At 55.2% G+C, this 16,853-nt stretch overlaps 1 protein-coding gene across 1 annotated transcript; it reads left to right on the forward strand.

Moving 5' to 3' along the window:
* The first annotated feature begins 544 nt into the window (after positions 1–544).
* MEAK7 (MTOR associated protein, eak-7 homolog) lies at positions 545–16,242 on the forward strand. The gene is made up of 8 exons (XM_008702680.2): positions 545–613; positions 3,363–3,539; positions 5,480–5,710; positions 6,037–6,181; positions 8,047–8,475; positions 10,928–11,046; positions 12,522–12,701; positions 13,152–16,242. Exons 2-8 carry the CDS (start codon positions 3,387–3,389, stop codon positions 13,263–13,265), a joined length of 1,371 nt encoding a protein of 456 aa, XP_008700902.1. The 5' UTR covers positions 545–613; positions 3,363–3,386; the 3' UTR covers positions 13,266–16,242.
* Positions 16,243–16,853: the final 611 nt, after the last annotated feature.

The raw sequence follows: 16,853 nt of genomic DNA on the forward strand, positions 1-16,853 counted from the left end.
CAGGTCGTGGTGGCTGAGCGAGTGGTACCAATTCCGGGGCCCCTGAGTGCAGTAGGGGTTGGGATTGAGTCTCTGGGGCAGTGCTTGGGCTCTCTTAGGACTCGGGCGAGGCTGGCCTCTTGGAATTTGCACACGGGAGCCCAGCTGGCCGCGGGAGAGTGGGCCGGTGCGCCTGACAGGCCGGCCCGGGACGCCATGGCGCTGTGCCTGCGTGCACCAGGTGGCTAAGGTGCCAGGCAGGTGGCCGTAGGACAGAGTCTCTTGGGACTTTCAGATTTGAGCCGGCAAGTCAGGCATGAACCTGGGGGGGTGGTGAGTGGGGAGAGCGAGCAGAGTCGGGGAGGAGGGGTCTGTGCTCCACTTCAGTTAAGGCGACTATCAGTTCTAGGAAAGTTAGGAATGCTGAGTAGTCTTGGAACCCAAAGGCTGAGTGGGGTGGTGGTGTGTGGGGGACAGTGAGGGCCCTCTGAGCCACATAGGGCACTAGAGTCTGATGCCCCGAGTGGACCACATACCTCTGTTAGAGTCCAGCTCTGACGTGACACTGTGCTGACGTCGCCAATCCTTCCCCTCCCAGGTGCTGGCAAGACCTTTATTCCTTCCAGCCATTTAGGTAAGTCATGGGCCCTTTTGAGTCACAAACCTTAAGGTTTTCTAGAAGTGAAAAAGTTAATGATCTTTGTCAGGAACCCCCATCTGGGAATGAAATAGAACCACTAGGGTGTATTTTTAAACATTTACCATTTTCAGGACTTTGGCAGAATAACAAGATTAGAGACCCAGGGAGAGTTGTGTGACAAGGTTTTTGGTGACTCGATAAGTTAACCCAGATTTTGAGAGAGTCTTGAATTTCCCTGGCGGTGGTGGGGGAATATCAGTCTAACTACTTCTGACTGAAGCTGTCGTGATTTACCAGCGACACACACAAAGCTGTGACAGAACAAGGCCAAAGCCAGACCACGCTGTACAGAGCCCCTCTCCTGGGGTGCGCGGGTTGATCCCCGACCCCCGTCCTGGTAAACACGAACACGTGGGTCTCTTCCCAGTGATGACTTAGCTGTTCCTCCCGCGTCTGCAGGGAAGTGATGAACAGACCCAGTCCAGACTGCGCTCCCCTCGTGCGCCCCAGCCCCACGCCCAGCCTCCCGTGCTCTTGCCCGGTGCCCGTGCTTCCTTGCACAGCAGCCTGGAAGGCAGCCTTGAGCTCCCGTGTGCCCCTGCTGGCCTTCAGCTGGCAGCATCGACATCTTCTTCCGACTCCTCTGGGGCATGGCCTCAGGACCCTCAGTGCTGACAGCACGGGCTCGCGGCTGGTGGAACGTATCCTGGTCACGGCCGTGTCTCCCTTTGCTCGGCGCTCTCTGCTACTGTCCTCCGGAATCAGTGGGTATTTACAAATCAGGCGATGGTGGCTCATCTCCTGTTGGAGTCCTACACGATCAGGTGTTTTCTGGGCCGTTGGTTGGGCCGTGCCCCTGGTGGGGACCAGGCACCAGCCGGCATGGTCCCCTCTGTCTTAGCGATGAGGAGAGCCTCACGCAGGCTGGCCCTTGAGCCCAGGGCTGGAGGTTTTCCTTCTTGGCTCTCATGCTGCTGAGAAGCTTGAGGAGTGGAAGCATTTAGATCAGGTGGCCCGTGAGTGACAGCCCCAAGCTGGGCTCTGCGAGCCCTCCTCTCCATTGCCTCGGCAAGTGCGCTGCAGTCCCTGTCCGAGTCCCTGCCGGCGTCCTCCTCCGCAGGGCAGATGGGTCCCCTGCCAGGATGGCTGGAGTAACAAAGATAGAAAATAGCATCAGGGAGGCTGTGGAGAAATTGGAACCTGCGTGCTTTGCTGCTGGGAATGGAAAACAGAACGCTGATCGGTGGTTTCTCCCGAATTAAACACTGGATCACCACACGACCCAGTGACTCGGTTCCTAGTTAGGTACCCCACAGTCTGAAAGCAGAGCCTGGAACGAGTCTGTGTTCGTAGCAGCGCTGTTCACAATACCCAGCAGGTAGAGACAGCCCACCTGTCCGACAGCAGATGTACGGGTAAACCCGGCCTGGTCTGCCGCGTACCAGAGTAGCGTTCGACCCTACGCGACGGAGTGCGGACACTCGCCATGGCTCGGGTGAGCCTCGAAAACCGTCTGCCACCAGAGAGAGACCAGACCCACAAGACCACAGAGGGTGTGGTTCCGTGTACGTGGAATGTCTGGAACAGGGTCACCCACAGACGCTGCACTTCGGTGGCCCCAGAGGGGGTGGGGAGTATCTGCTAATGGGCACGAGGTTCCCTTTGGGGGCGACGAAAATATTTTGGAATCGGCAGAGGTGGCGGTTGCCCCACACTGAATGCGCTAAGTCCTGCTGGATTGTTCATTCCAAAGTGGTTAGTTTCACGTTAGGTAACTCTCTCCTCAAGAAGGAAGAAAAATCTGGGGAAGAAAAATTTTCCCTTGGGGTATTGGTCAGCCAGATCTTGGGGGGCCTGGGCTGGCCTGCCCTCCCCTTCCCAGCTCCCTGCCTTGACCTGGTGGGAGACGGTTCACTCCTGGGCTGGGGGAGAAGGTGCGTTTCTCTCCAGCAATTTCACCGACACCGGCTTCCAGGTGGAGTCTAAGGACGGAAGGAACAAGCCACAGCACTTGGCTCTTGAGAGATCCCCCCCCCCGACTGTGCTTTTCTGTTTGACTCCCAGATCTGATGGCCCTCGACCCCTGTCAGGAATGGGGTCTGTGACAATGAACAAGGCCCTGGGCCTGTGGGTGCCTGTCTCTGTGACTGTCCCTTGCAGGTCACGGGCACCTTCTCAGCCCTTTGCTTGGGCTAACTCGCCCAGTGGTCACCAGGACCTATGTTGGAGGGCGTGCTGATCCCCGTTTCACACAAGAGGATGTGGGGGCACGGAAGCTTCTGGAGCCCACCCCAGCCTGCGCAGCTGCTGCGGGGCGGAGCCAGGATCACAGGGAAGAGCTTGTCCGGTCCCACGCTTGCTTCGTAGGTGCTATTTTCAAGGTGTCGATTTTATTCAAATACATGGGATCAGCCAGCCTTAGACTTCTTTCAAGTTAAGTTTTGGAAATCAGAGTATTTAGATGAACATACTGATTTTTCTACCTTTTAGGTACATTAGTGTAGAACTGTGTTTTTGAATAAGGAAGCGCAGGCTGCTTGGTGGGCACGCGTGTGCTCGGGGAGACCACGGGGTCAGGGGCCGGTGTTCCCGCCTGATCTGTGTCGACTCCAGGCCGTAGCTCTGACGGGTTTTAGCCTGTCTTTGCCGCTGAATCGGTATTGATGAATTGCCCGTGCGCACTTACCGACATGTGCTCTCTGTGGCCTCTCTCTCCTGATCCCCGACCTGCTGTCTTCTGCAGAGAGTTGTGCCGGTACGAGGAGGGATGGGGAGCAGCGGAAGCCGGTCGGCGCAGAAGTTTTGCTCACGGTTCCTTCCCGAGGAGCAGGAGGAGATCGATAGACTGTTCGATGCTCTGTCCTCGGAGGCACCCAGCTCCGACGCCTCGGCCCGATGCTTCTCTCTGAAGGCGCTGAAGGCAAGAGCCGCAGGGGGGCGGTGAGTGCGTGGTCTGAGCAGGTGCGCGCGCTGTGGCCCTTGGGCCCGAAGCGGCCCTCTGTTGTAGTCCGACGCGGGTTCGGCCACAAGGCCAAGTGCGTTCTCTGCAAAAGGCAGACGGTCTGCACTTTCCGTGTGGCGGGCTGCGGGGTCTGCTGCGGCTGCTCTGCCTCTGTGTACGGTGTTTTGGGGGGATACTTCTTTTTTTAAGACTTTATTTATTAGAGAGCATGGTGGGGGGAGGAGCAGAGGGAGGGCGAGAAGCAGACTCTCCACTGAGCAGGGAGCAGGCTTTACCCCAGGACCCCGAGATCATAACCAGAAGCAGATGCTTACCCGACTGAGCACCCGGGTGTCCCTCCACGGGGCTTTTTTAACAGCATGTTTGAGTGCCCGGACTGAGCAAGGCAGTGGCACAGAGACCCCGCCGGCCCATCTTGCTGGGTGGTGGGGCAGGGGCTGCATCAGGGGAAGGCAATCTAGGGGCCTCCTCTAGAATGTGCAGAGTGGGAGCTGGTGGGGGCCTTGGGATCCCCCAACATGCTCACCTCACAGACGAGGAAACTGGCCAGGGGGCTCATCCAGGTCACAGCTGTGTGCGCGTGTGTGTGTGCGCGTGTGTGTGTGTGCGTGCGTGTGTATGTGTGTGTGTGTGTGTACGCGTGCGTGTGTACGTGGGTGTGTGTGGATCTGCACTGGACCCAAGCACCCCAGTCTGCTGGGTCACCCACGAAGCTGAAGCAGGCAGAACCGGCCAGGCCAGTTGAAGGCGTGAGTGCAGGGTGGGTAACTGTTCACGTGTGTGTATTATGGTCTGGAGGGTGAACAGTTGATCAGAAAACCCTGGTGACTGAAGAAAGTTTCTTCTGGGGAAGAAGTGAAGGTCGCTTTTTCAGGAGAACCTGGAGAAAACAGACGGAAATAGGAGTACTCTTGAGCGGGGAGCTCGGGAACCTGCTTTATGAGAGCCTCGGAATACCCGTGTGGTCCCAGACTGCACACACAGGGTGCCGTTAGAGAGAACCCGGTTTTCAGACCCTGCTCGAAGGAAGCTCGTGATGCAGTTTGTGATTTGCGCTCTCTCTCCATCTTTTTGTCATCCCTGGAGCAAATCACATTGCATGTTGTAGTGAAAAAGGAAAACAGTATTTACAGAATGTTATTGGCAAGACGGTAATTAGGAATAAGATTTAAAATCAGGGCGCCTGGGTGGCTCAGTGGGTTGAGCATCTGACTCTTGATTTTGGCTCAGGTCATGATCTCGGGGTTATGGAATCGAGTCCCGCGTCAGGCTCCATGATCAGCATGGAGTTTGCTTGAGATTCTCTCTCCCCCTCTGCGTCTTACCCCATGCTCGCTTGCGCGCTCTCTCTCTCTCAAATCAATAAATAAATCTTAAAAAAATAGATTGAAAATTTAAACCTTAAGTAAAAATACATATTAAACACAAAGATTTTGGATAAGAAGAGCTGACTCCTCTCATACAGAGAACAGATCAGCTACGCACACATGTATGTTCCACGGGTTAATAAATTCCAATGTGCGTGTGGCAGCTGTTGGTCTAGAATGAAGAAGGTGTAAGCAGAATAAAGAGCAGGCAGTGGCCAGAGCAGGAATGATGTGGCCAATCTGGGGGGGGCCAGGGACTGAAAAGTTTGGAGGGCAGGATGGGAACAGACTGTGGAAGAGTCCGATGGCCAAGACGAGCCACAAGCCAGGACACATCAGGCATGTGCATTTTGGGGTGATGTGATCCCGTTGGGTGGGGGAGAGGGGAGATGCATGGGGTTTAGGAAGGTGAGTGCTGGTGGAAGCATCCGGGAATGGCAGAGGTTGGTCTTGGTCCCTGGTCCTTTTCCTGTGATCCTACTATGCATAGCTCGACCCTGTCCAGCCTTTTCTCCCACTTGTTCCCAACAGAGCCACGTTGGGGAAGCTCTTCCCCTGGCGATGGTCACCAGACTATATGACGGCATGCGGGGCGTTGACCTGACGGGAAAGGCCAAGGGGCCCAGCGACAGTGTCTCCCAGGAGCAGTTCACGGTGTCCATGTCCCACTTGTTGAAGGGAAACTCTGAGGAGAAGAGTCTTGTGATCCTGAAAATGATTTCTCCCACCGAAGGTCCCGTGAAAGCAAGAGAAGTCCAGAAGGTAGAGAGGCCACAAGGCTGTTTGTAGCCATGCCAAGAAGCCTCGGGTGTCCTCGGGGGACTTAGGATGGTTGTATAGCTGGTGGAGGCACATGGAGATGTCCCCCTTGGGGACCCTAGACCACATCACCGGTGAGGTCAGGACTCCTGGACGGAGGCTTTGGCAAAATAGAGCTTGAACACTTACTTAAGTAATGTAATCTTTTCCCACGTTGTGGCCTATTGTAGTTGGCATTGAAAAGATAAAGCGCCCTTCCCTGTGTTGATATGATGTAGGTCGTGGGTCATGGTGGAAATGTGATGAACGGTAACACTGTGGTCTTACAGTTTACAGAGGATCTGGTTGGCTCTGTGGTGCATGTGCTCAACTACAGACAGGAGCTGAGAGGCTGGACCCAGAAGAGAGGCTCAGGCCCCCCTGCCAGGGTGCAGGTGCTGGCTGCCCAGCTCTTCTCTGAGATGGACCTTCAAGGCAAGTGCCCTGTGTGCTCACCCACTGAGACCTCGATGTGTAGACTGGTACCATGCAGTCTTGGTCACTGTAGCCTTGTAGTGAAGTTTTGAAATCCGTAAACGTGAGTCCTCCAAGTTTGTTGTGGACTATCTTATTGGTTGGCCATGCAATATGCCTCATGATAAATTTAAAGGACTGAAATCATACAACGTACGATTCTTCAGCCACAGTGGAAAGAAATTACAAGTTAGTAACAAGAGGCATTTGGGAAATTCACAAACATGAAGAAATTAATGTAATCGTTCCTAGTATTCTTTGTAATCCTTATTCTGTAGGATCAGTAGTGATGTCCCCACTTTCATTTCTGGTATTAGTCAGAAGGCTTAGGCTTAGGCTTTTTATATTCTTGATCCATCTAGTGGAGGGTCTATCAGGTTTTGGTGGATGTTTTCAGAAAGCCGACTTTTGATATAGTTGGTTTTCTTGGTCTCTTACTTCATTCCTCTCTACCCTAGTCTTGTCTTGTCTTTCTGGTTGCTTCACATTTAGTCTGGTCTACTTTCTCTAGTTTTCTAAGGTTGAAGGTTAGGTTATTGATTTGAGATCTCTCTTCTTTTTCAATATAGGCATTTACGACTATACATTTCCCTCTAAGCACTGCTTTAGCTGCATCCCATGAGTTTTGGTACGTTGTGTGTGTGTGTTCAACCCTCTCAGTATCTTCTAACTTGTGGTTCCTCCTTTGGTCTGTTGGTTATGTAGATGTGTGTTAATTGACTTCTACATGTTTTGAATTTCCCAAATCGCCTCCTGTTGTTGATTTATGATTTCTTTCCATTGTGGTTGAAGAACCTACTTCGTATGACTTCAGTCCTTTTCCATTTACGGAGGCTTGCTTCCTGCACTGATGTACGGTCTGTTCCAGAGAAGGTTGCATGTGCCCTTGAAACTACTGTGTATTCTACTATCGTTAGATGAGAAACCATACACATTTGAATTTATTTGGGATTTAAAAATACCTGTGGTGAATCTCTTTGCAAAGTAGATTTGTTTTTATAAAAGCATTATTTTATTATAAAGCTGGATTTTAAAATGCAGTTTGAAATAGGTCCTATGTCAAAAATCAAGTGGTGAATTTGGAACTTGGACAGGAGAGTAACATAATATATGTAAAGTATCAGTAGTTGGCCTTCTGGTGTCCCCACCATATCCCCTTCATTCTCGGTGGGTAAGAGAGAGAGAGAACAAGACTTTGGTGTCGAGCATAATTCCTAGTTAATGATACCCGTTCCTCCCAGATAACTGGTGGTGGGGGTGTCTCATAAGTTACCAGCCTCCACCCCGACTTGCCTGGAGAGTGTCAACTTCTAAGGGCCTCTCGAAATGGGTCTGTTGGGTGGAAACCCCTAGAAGAGTGGTTTTTGGTGTGGCTCTCTTGGAAATACCTGCTGAGGGCTTCAGGGCTGGGCGCAGGGGTGAGGCCTGGGTCTCTCCCATGCAGCTTGCAGAGGAGAGAAAAGAAGGGTCTGGACGTCAAATTGTTGAGATCAGTGCAGGCACCAATGCAAGCCACGTGTGAAATGTTAAATATTCCAGTAGCCACATGAAAAGAGTAAAGAGAAACACAGGGAATTACTTCTAATATGTCCAAAGGATAACCTCCATAATCAATATAAAAAATGATTGCGATGTTACACTTCGTTTTTCACACTGGCTCTTTGCATTCGGGTGTGCGTTTTATACTTAGTGCACAGCTCCGTTCAGACCAGCCACATGTCAGGCACTCAGGAGCCACGTGTGGCTCCCACGATGGGCTGCACAGGTGCGGGGAGTGGATGTCAGGTGATGTGGTGGCCACACGGCTTGGGCCGTCCCTCCCCTAGGTGGCGAGAAGCTTCCAGGGCCTCAGCAGCTGGACTGTGAGTGTGACCGAGCCACGATCGAGGCCTGGGTGTTCAGGGCCCCCCACGTGGCCACGTTCCTGAGCGTGGTCATCCACAGAGGCTTCCTCCTCCTGCGCTTCTCCCTCGATCTGGCCACCCTGGTCCCCGAGCGTCACGTTGAGCAGGAGAGGGAGTTTGAGAGCATCCTGGACGTCCTGTCGGTTATCTTCGTCAACTCCCACCTGCGCCAGGAGCAGCGGGGCCGCTGGCGCCTGCTCTTCTCGTCCGAGCTCCACGGGCACAGCTTTGCCCAGCTCTGCGGCCGCATCACCCACCGGGGCCCCTGCGTGCTGCTGCTGGAGGACCACGACGGCCAGGTGTTCGGCGGGTTTGCCTCCTGCTCCTGGGAGGTCAAGCCTCAGTTTCAAGGTGAGACCGGGTCCCCACATGGCACGCCATAGCATGGTACTCCTGGAGGGTTGGGTCTCGTGGCTGCTGCCTGGGGACCTCTGAGCCAACCGGGGGCGTCGGTGTGCGGAGGCTTTGTTCCGTCTCCTCTGGGTGCTTCTCGGGACACGGTCAGGAGGACAGTAGGAGGAGATGCAGCTTTACGTGGTCCAGTGATTCTGGCAACAGAGGAAGGGACACAGGACAGGTATCCCGACCGTGGCTCTCAGAGGAGGAGACCATGGCTCGGCATTATTAAACCACGCGGGGTCCAGGCCATGGAGGAGGCTGGGCTGTGGGGGCTTCCGCTGGTCCTGTCTGATGGATGGCTCTTGTCACCGGCCGTCCCCGTCCCTGGACAGCCCGATCCCCGCTGGTGCATCTGCTCTGCGGGGTCTGCCTTTTCCGTCTGCCCTGGTTTCCCAGTCCTGTGATTTGTCGTAATCCGAGCACTCCTTGCGTGACATTCAGCATGCTGGATGAAAGTCCTGAAGTAAATGCTTCCCCTCCTTAAAGAAACGTGCTCTGATCAACATTTTTCAAGGATCGTTTATCTCCTGGGTAGCGGGATGTTCTCGGGCTCGAGGTGCTCATGCCTTCCCAGGGTCTGACGTCCCTGCATGTGCCTCGGCGTGTGGCCCCGAGCCTGTGTCCTTGGTGCGTCTCCCCAGCGGTGAAGTGGGGGCCTTTCCCACAGGCTCTGGAATGTGATGCAGCAGGAGCCAGGACGGTTGATACCCTTCCTGTCCGGGTCCCTAGATGCGACACTGATGCCACGTGCTCCTCGGGGACAGGGACCGCGAGTGTGAACGGGAGGGTCCTCTGTTCTATCCCCTCAACTTCTCTCATGCCGCTCCCTCCATGTTGCTGTGGGGCCGCCTGATCAGCCCCCTGGTTTCCATCTTGCCCTCCAATCCATTTGCCACATCCCAGCATGTCTGACATGGTGTCTTCTCTTGAGACGCTTGAATGCTGCCTGCAGGATGTACGTCTCCTGTCTCCAGCCTTGTGGCCTGCTCCGTCTCCCCAGACTCCCTCTTATCCTTGGACTTGGCGCATGCTGCTCTTTCTCTCCCCCTACCCTGTTTGCATGACCAGCTCCTTGTTGGGACTCAGCCTGAGGTCACCTCCTGCAGGAAGCCTTCCCAGACATGGGAGGACCCACAGGGTGCACATGGTGCCCTGTGGGTCCTCTGTCACACTGCACACCTTCCCTCTGGAGGCAAGCTTCTGCAAGCCGGGAGGCCGTGTCCAGGTGCAGAGTTGACATTACAAGGGAGATTGTGGTAGCTGCGGGGTGGGTGGCGGGAATCATGAGCAGAATCCCTGAGATCCTGTCGTTTCTAGGATTTAGTTTTCTCTAAGGTTTCAGAATACTCCAGATCTTTAATCCAGTTGCTGCTACTAGCTCTTCCCCACTGTGTCAGGGATCCCCAAGGCCACCCCCATGTTGGGGACTCCCCGGGAGTACCTGCAGGACTCGGTACGGTCACCCCAGTGGCCATGATTAATGACAGTGAGAGGACGTGGAGCAAGGTCAGCAGAGAGACAGGCGCCAGCTTCCAGAGCCCTCGCCCGGGGGACACACAGGACCCACTCGATTCCCCAGCAGGGCTGTCTACCAGCGATGCCTGTTAGGGGCTCAGCACTCAGGGTTTTCCTGGGGGCTGGTCATGTGATCACCCAAATCCCAGAGTCCCGGGAGGAAAGCAGATGTTCTGGATCAACCACACTGCACAGGGAGCCCCTCTTACCATTTCTGGGAGTGGGGGGGACCCTCCCCAAATCCACGCTCCCAGACATCAGCCCAGGGACCTTTCTGGGGCCCACAGTCTCAGCCCTGCTGCGTTCACTCACTTCTGCACCCCCACCTTCCTTGTCATAGTGTCCGGGGGGACGAATGGGGCACATTCCCCCCAACTCCGTTCAAGGCTTTGGGGGAATGATGAGCTGCTGTCTGCACGGTTGGAGGCTCGGCTTTAGGGTACAGGGAATCGTCATAACAGCTGACCTTCCGCTTCTCCCGGCTCCCACATTGGTCTGACTGGTCTCTGCTGCTCTTAGTGTTTTATTAAGAAGCAGGATTAGGCCCCTGAAGAACGTGGAAAAACACAGTTGACAGATTTTCAAACTTCTCTGTGCTGTCCTGAGACATGAGAATTCGATGGAATTCCAGCAGAGGGCAGCCTCGCATCACAGATGTGGTCCCCTTCCCTGCGGTCCTGTCCCTCGGTTTTGGAAGCTGTCCTCACCTTGCAGACCCGGGGAGTCCCTTCCTGGCGGCTTACCGTTTCTGCTGTGCGGCGCAGAGACCTGCGGCCGTGGGCTGAGCAGCACGGGGCTTGCTTTCTCCGGCCCCAGTTCCCCAGAGTGTAAGAAATGGTGCTGTGTGGGATCGTTGATGTGAGCTTGTCCACACTCTGGTCACTTTCAGGGGATGACACGTGCTTCCTGTTCTCCATCTCCCCCCACATGGCCGTGTACACGTCCACGGGTTACAACGACCACTACATGTACCTGAATCACGGGCAGCAGACCATCCCAAACGGACTGGTAAGGACTTAGGGAGGGCAGGGGCTGCCCCACCTTCGTGATGTCCTTCCTGCCACGGGGTCAGTCCCGACATGCCCAGGCTGACACTTGCCCCGCGAGCCAGGGGAGCCGTATGCATTTGGTTACGGGCGTGGGCTGTGTTCATTCTGCCTGGGGCTTGGTGCGGTGGCGAGTGACAGCTAGGACAGAGTTCTCTCCTGCAAGGTCGGGCTCTGCTGAGGCCTGTCTGTGGTTTGTGTGCAAATGGTGGGTTTGGCCAGTTTTCCTGGGGTCAGCTGGTTGGGCTTGGCCTTTGTGGCTGGAGATGAGCTGGGCGAGGGGCACGCCCAGATGTGGGCTCCCCGGGCCCATCAGGAGTTGTCCCTGGGTAAGTCATACAACTGGGGCTCCTGTCAGGGTGAGCACACCTCCCCTCTGCTCTGTCTGCAGCCCGGAGACGCAGCCATGGGAGGAAGAGGACAAGGGTGCGGGCCAGGGGTGGGGGCTGGGGGCCAGGGCCAAGGGGAGGAGCTGGATGGGTGCCCCTGCATGTGCACCCCCACCCTGCACCTGTGAGCTGCTTACTTTGGGTGAGAAATGGGTCTCCTGCCAGCACCCCAGCGATTCCTTTTCTCTGAGGCTTAACACAAAGCAGCTTTTGGGGGATCCCAGCTCTGTGCTTGCAGCTTGTCAGGATGGAGAGGGCCCCAGTGCTCCTTCCCAGGCTCACCCGAAAGCTCCCGTGGGGCCCCCTGAGGACCCCAGACACCTCCCAGAAAAGAGAGGTGGGTGGCCTCAGGAGCAGCACCCAGTATGTCCTCAGGAATCAGCCCAAGAGAGAAGCAGCCCTGAGAGTTGGCATTTTCTGCTCTGGTCTATTGCTCGACCTCAGTCCTCGGCCCGCGAGGGGCCCAAGAAGGCGGCGGTAGAGGGGGCATCCGGGACGGTCATCCGGAGGCTGAACGGTTTTGTCTTGCCGGCCACAGCTTAGCGTGACGGCGGAGTGGCGGATGGTGGCAAGACTGGGCGTGAGTCGCCCCCAGGTCTGCTTCCTCTTCGTTGCCCTGCAGTTGGCCCCATGGAGCATGCGACTCCCAGGCTCCCGGCCCAGGGTCCTGGTCTGAGTGAGACACACACCCTGTCTGGTTTTCCAGCATCAGGGTCGGTGCTGCTCTCTCCGCTCTTAGTTTAATGCCTTGGGTCTCTGGGCCCTGGTCTGAATCCTTTGTTTTGTCCTCTGCTGTCGCTTGTGCTCCCAGCCAGTGCAGCCCCAGGAGAAGGAGCGGCGGGAGGGGCGCCCACACGCCTCGATGATTGTTTTAGTAGCTTGGGATGGGATGTTTAAATCGCAGCACTCAGTATGTTTCCGGTTTATAAACGGGGCAGAGAATTGCGTCCAGCTCTTCCTGGCCCTCCTGTCAGCCTGGTTCTTGAGCAGAGGCGGGCTCGGGGGGTTTGGCGGCTCCGACTGAGGAGTCCCTGCTCTTCCCCCGCAGGGCATGGGAGGACAGCACAATTACTTCGGGCTGTGGGTCGATGTGAATTTCGGGAAAGGACACAGCAAGGCCAAGCCCAAGTGCACCACGTACAACAGCCCTCAGCTGTCGGCCCAGGAGGACTTCGGCTTTGAGAAGATGGAGGTGTGGGCAGTGGGGGACGCCTCGGGGTCGCAGCAGGTGAGCTGGGGGCGCTGCCCCTTTTCCTGCTCCGTCTGGAGGTCGTTCATCCTAAACTTGGTCCCAGAGCTGCTGCCGGACGGAGATGCTGGGGGGTGCACAGCAGGGCTGGGAGTCCTGTTGGGGTCTGTGGCATTTTGTGAAGTGAACCTGCCGGGAAACAGGGCCTGTCTGGGGTGGGAATCGTGGCCCACCTACGATGAGGAAGGTCGGCTTCCTTCTCGTCCCCTGGTTCTGCAGTGAGCTGTTCTTGGGCCCTCTGCACCCCATGACCTCCCAACGATGGCATCCTGGGGTCGGGAGCACGTCTGCGAGAGCGCCAGAGCCCCCATGGTGTTTTCCTTGTGGCAGCAGCAGGGGTCTGACTGTCATGAGCTCGAAACCAGCAGGACCCCCCTGCTCGTTCTTGGCCGTCAGGGAGACGCTCACGTCCCTTCCCTTCTTCCCAAGGCCAAGAGCGGCAAGAGCATCCTGGACGTGGACCCCGAGGCCCAGGCCCTGCTGGAAATCAGCGGGCGGAGTCGCCACAGCGAAGGGCTCCGGGACATCCCGGAGGATCAGTGAGGAGGTGCCCCCGAGCTCGGGCCTCCCTAGAGCTGGATCCTGGCCCCCATCACATGGTTCAACACAGGGCCGCACTGGGCATGTCCACGTGGTCGGGGACGTGCTGAATCGGAACACGGTAAAATTCCTTTGATGCTACGTATGGATCGGCGGGCACGTCTCCCAGGAATCCTGAGTGTCTGTTAGCAACTTAATCCTTATCTTCTGTTCCTTTCTCGCCAATGAAATCTGAAGACACGGACGCTGGAGACCTCTGCCTGAGTTAGTGTCGGAAGGGCACGGGCACCCCTGCCGTGCAGGGCGGGGCTCCGCCTACTGGGGGTCACCTGGCCCCCGCTCAAGCCACTGCAGTTAAAAACGTGCCTCATGTTCCATTCTCACTGGCAAAGGGCAGAGGCACGTCCCAGCGTGAGTCTCAGTGCCTTCTGGGAGCAGCTTCCTATGACCTGAAATTTCTATTTACAAAAAAGCCTAAACAGTGAGAGAGCAGGTGTCCCTGTCGGTGGTGGTGGGGGGGGTTTGGGGGGGTCCTCCATAGATGTTTGTGATAAGGTTCCTCCCCCCCCTTCTCAGCTGCTTTTAAATGAGTCTGTGCCACGGTCTACAGAGGTTCCAGGTGGTTCTGTTATTGATTTTAAACATGGGGAAGTCGGAAGCTCTGAGACGCCCCGTGGCATGAATTAGTGGTGAGTAACCTGACCTCCTGGCCTGGGTTCCCAGCCCTGGTACCACCTCTTCAGTGTCACCCTCCGGCGCTGTGGCCCCCAAAGGGCTGACGGGTCATTTGACAGCAGGGACTCCCACGGACTCGAGTGATCCCGGCGTGCTGACCCATGACCTGGGTGGGTCTGACCCGCCGTGAGAAGTCCGTCCTTCACGGGCAGAGCTGTGGGCTCGGCTCGGAGACCTACACCACCTTCTTGGGTCTTTCGTTGTATACCTGGACCTTCTGCAGATGTGGTGAAAATGGGACCTGTACTGCAGAACTTGCCTGCTTCTAAGCCCTAGGAAGCCAAGCTGTGTGCACTTTGCAGGTGCTGTATTTTCTCCCAGGAGGCTCCCCAAATTGTGCACTTAGCCGTGCCCCTGACGGAGCAGAAAGCCTTGCAAATGAGCTTCCCAAAGAAAAGTGCGCGCCCAGACAGGACGCAGAGAGGCAGCGGCCTGACATGACAGGCGTAGTCGTGATTGATTTTCCTCATGAAAAGCTGCTCGGGGACGTTGTGCGTCTCCCCACTCGATGGGCTAGCAGACAGGGGAGGTGAGGCTCCTCAGATCCTTACCGTAAATCCAAAGAACCGGGTCGGTCCTGCACCTTCCGTCTGTTCTGGATTTCTTTTTATAAAAAAGCAACTCAGTACCTCACTAGTAACAGGCCCGCTGGGATTCGTAGCTTAAGTGCCGTTGCCACTGCCTCTGCCCGTGGCTGAGAGAGGGGCTTGGGTTTTGTTGGTGGGCGCACGCTCTGCCTCGAGCTCTTTGTCATCAGAGGGCAGGTGACAAGCAGGGACCCGTTTCCTAGGACGGCTTGCTCACACAGGGAAAGGGGGGTGCCCAGTCCAGGCGCGTGGTCCCCAGGGGGGTGCAGCCCGCAGGTGGGCTTCTCTGGCTGTGAGGTTCTCCGCCCACCCACCTGTGGAGGGTGACGCCGCGGCCAGGGTCACCGGACCTGGCCCCTCCCTCCACCCAGGCCTGGGAGACACTCGGTGCTGGTTTAACAGTGAACAGGCGGTTCTTTCAGCAACAGAAGAATTGAGGGCCCGTGGTTTCCCTGTAAGTGAAGGCCAGTGAGTGCCCCCAGAAGGTGCCAGAAGGAAGAGGTGAAAGAATGGGGTTCGTGGTGCAGACGTGGCTGTCATTACTCCCCACCCCCTGCCATGTTTTATTAAAACAATGACCACAGGTGGACAAGGTAAAAAAGGTTGAACTATGAAGGATGTAACTTGAGAGAGAAATCTTCCTCCCCAAAAGGCTGTTTTCCTTCCCAAAAGGCAAAGCCACTCACAGGAAACTGCTTAGGTCTCGGCCGGAGGGGACCCCTCGCACGCCCAGCAGAGTTGTGTCTGCTGCACCGTGTGCGTCCCGCTCGTTCTTGGTGGATGTGGCTGCCAGGCACCCTTCTACTCCCGGTTTACGGCACGGACCGTGCCACGTCCCTGGTGCGGACGCCCCGTCGTTGAGGGTGCGCAGCCTCGGTGGCTGCGGACCATGTGTCTGCAGCTGGGCGTTGCTGGGTGTGTGCCTCGGTGTGATTTTTGTCGGGACGAGTAAACTCTGAGAAGTTGAATTGTTGGATCAGAAGATGCTTCCTAATTCAGATGCTGACAAACGAGGAAAGCTCTTTGGAGTTCAGTGTATACACTCCTGACGTCCCTCCGTGCCTGCTGGCCGTGCATATACGGACACGGTGTTAAAACTGAGTTTTGTGGACCTGATGTTTGCTCCGAGTGACTGTGAACTGTTTGATGTTTCCATCGCCGTCTGTGTCCTACCCTCCACCTGGTTTTCTGGGATGTGGGTTTTCTTCCTGCCGATTTGCCTGAGTGCTTTTTGGAATGAAGCGTTTGTTTGCTAAGTATTTCTTCCAGTTTGTTGGGCTTTATTTTTCCATACACAGATTTTGCATTTTGTCCTATTTACCAGTGTTTCCTCTTAAGGCTTCTGAGATTTGTAGTTTGCTTATTAGAACGTTTTTTTCCCCACTCTGTAATTAAAAAAAAAAATCATGTTTTCTTCTGTTCTTCTGCTTTCATTTTTCCTTCTAAATTTTTGATTCATTCAAAATGTATTTTAAAATGTACTTCTGTCTTGCCCCCAAATAAATTTCAGTATCTTTTATATTTAATGGTATGTTTCTTTCCCACTGACTTAAAGTACTATTTTGTCAGGGCGCTACTGGGTGGCTCCGTCGGTTAAGCCTCTGAGCCTTGACTTTGGCCCAGGTCATGATCTCAGGGTCGTGAGATCGAGCCCCGAGTTGGTTCCTTCACTGGGCATGGACCCTGCTTGAGATTCTTTCCCTCCCCCTCTGCCCCTCCCCCACCTAAAGGGAGGGGAGGGAGGGGAGGACCACTTTTTCATCCCCTGCATTTCTATATATATATATTCTATATATTTCTATAACTTCAGTCTCTGCCTCATGGTTTAAGTACTGGAGTTTGATGATAAAAAGAAGAGCTATTCCCCGATGACTTCTGTGTTTTGGAAGTTTCCTTCCTATGCCTGCCTGTTTGTTTTCTCTGACCTTGGGTAACCCTTCTAAAAAGTTTGATGGTTGTATTTTGGAGATAGCATGACATGTGGATCAGTGCGGGCAGAGCTGACACCCGGCCGAGGTGGCTACCCCCGCCCCCAAGGACAGGAACATCGAAGTTTGCCACGTGGATTTTGTCGTTATTGCTGGTACTGTACGTGGACTTGTTTCCCTGGTGATTGTTTGAACATAGGAAGGTTTTTTATTTTTCTGCCTAGTTCTGTACCCAGCTACCTTGCTGACTTCTTTGGTCTGGGGGTTTTCAACCTTGGGTCTGTGTGAGAATCCTCTAGAAGGCGTGCTGAAGGGCAGGTGGTAGGGCTGCACCCCCAGTT

This window comes from Ursus maritimus, unplaced genomic scaffold (assembly GCF_017311325.1).
Source record: "Ursus maritimus isolate PB19 unplaced genomic scaffold, ASM1731132v1 scaffold_19, whole genome shotgun sequence".
Lineage (NCBI taxonomy): Eukaryota > Metazoa > Chordata > Mammalia > Carnivora > Ursidae > Ursus > Ursus maritimus.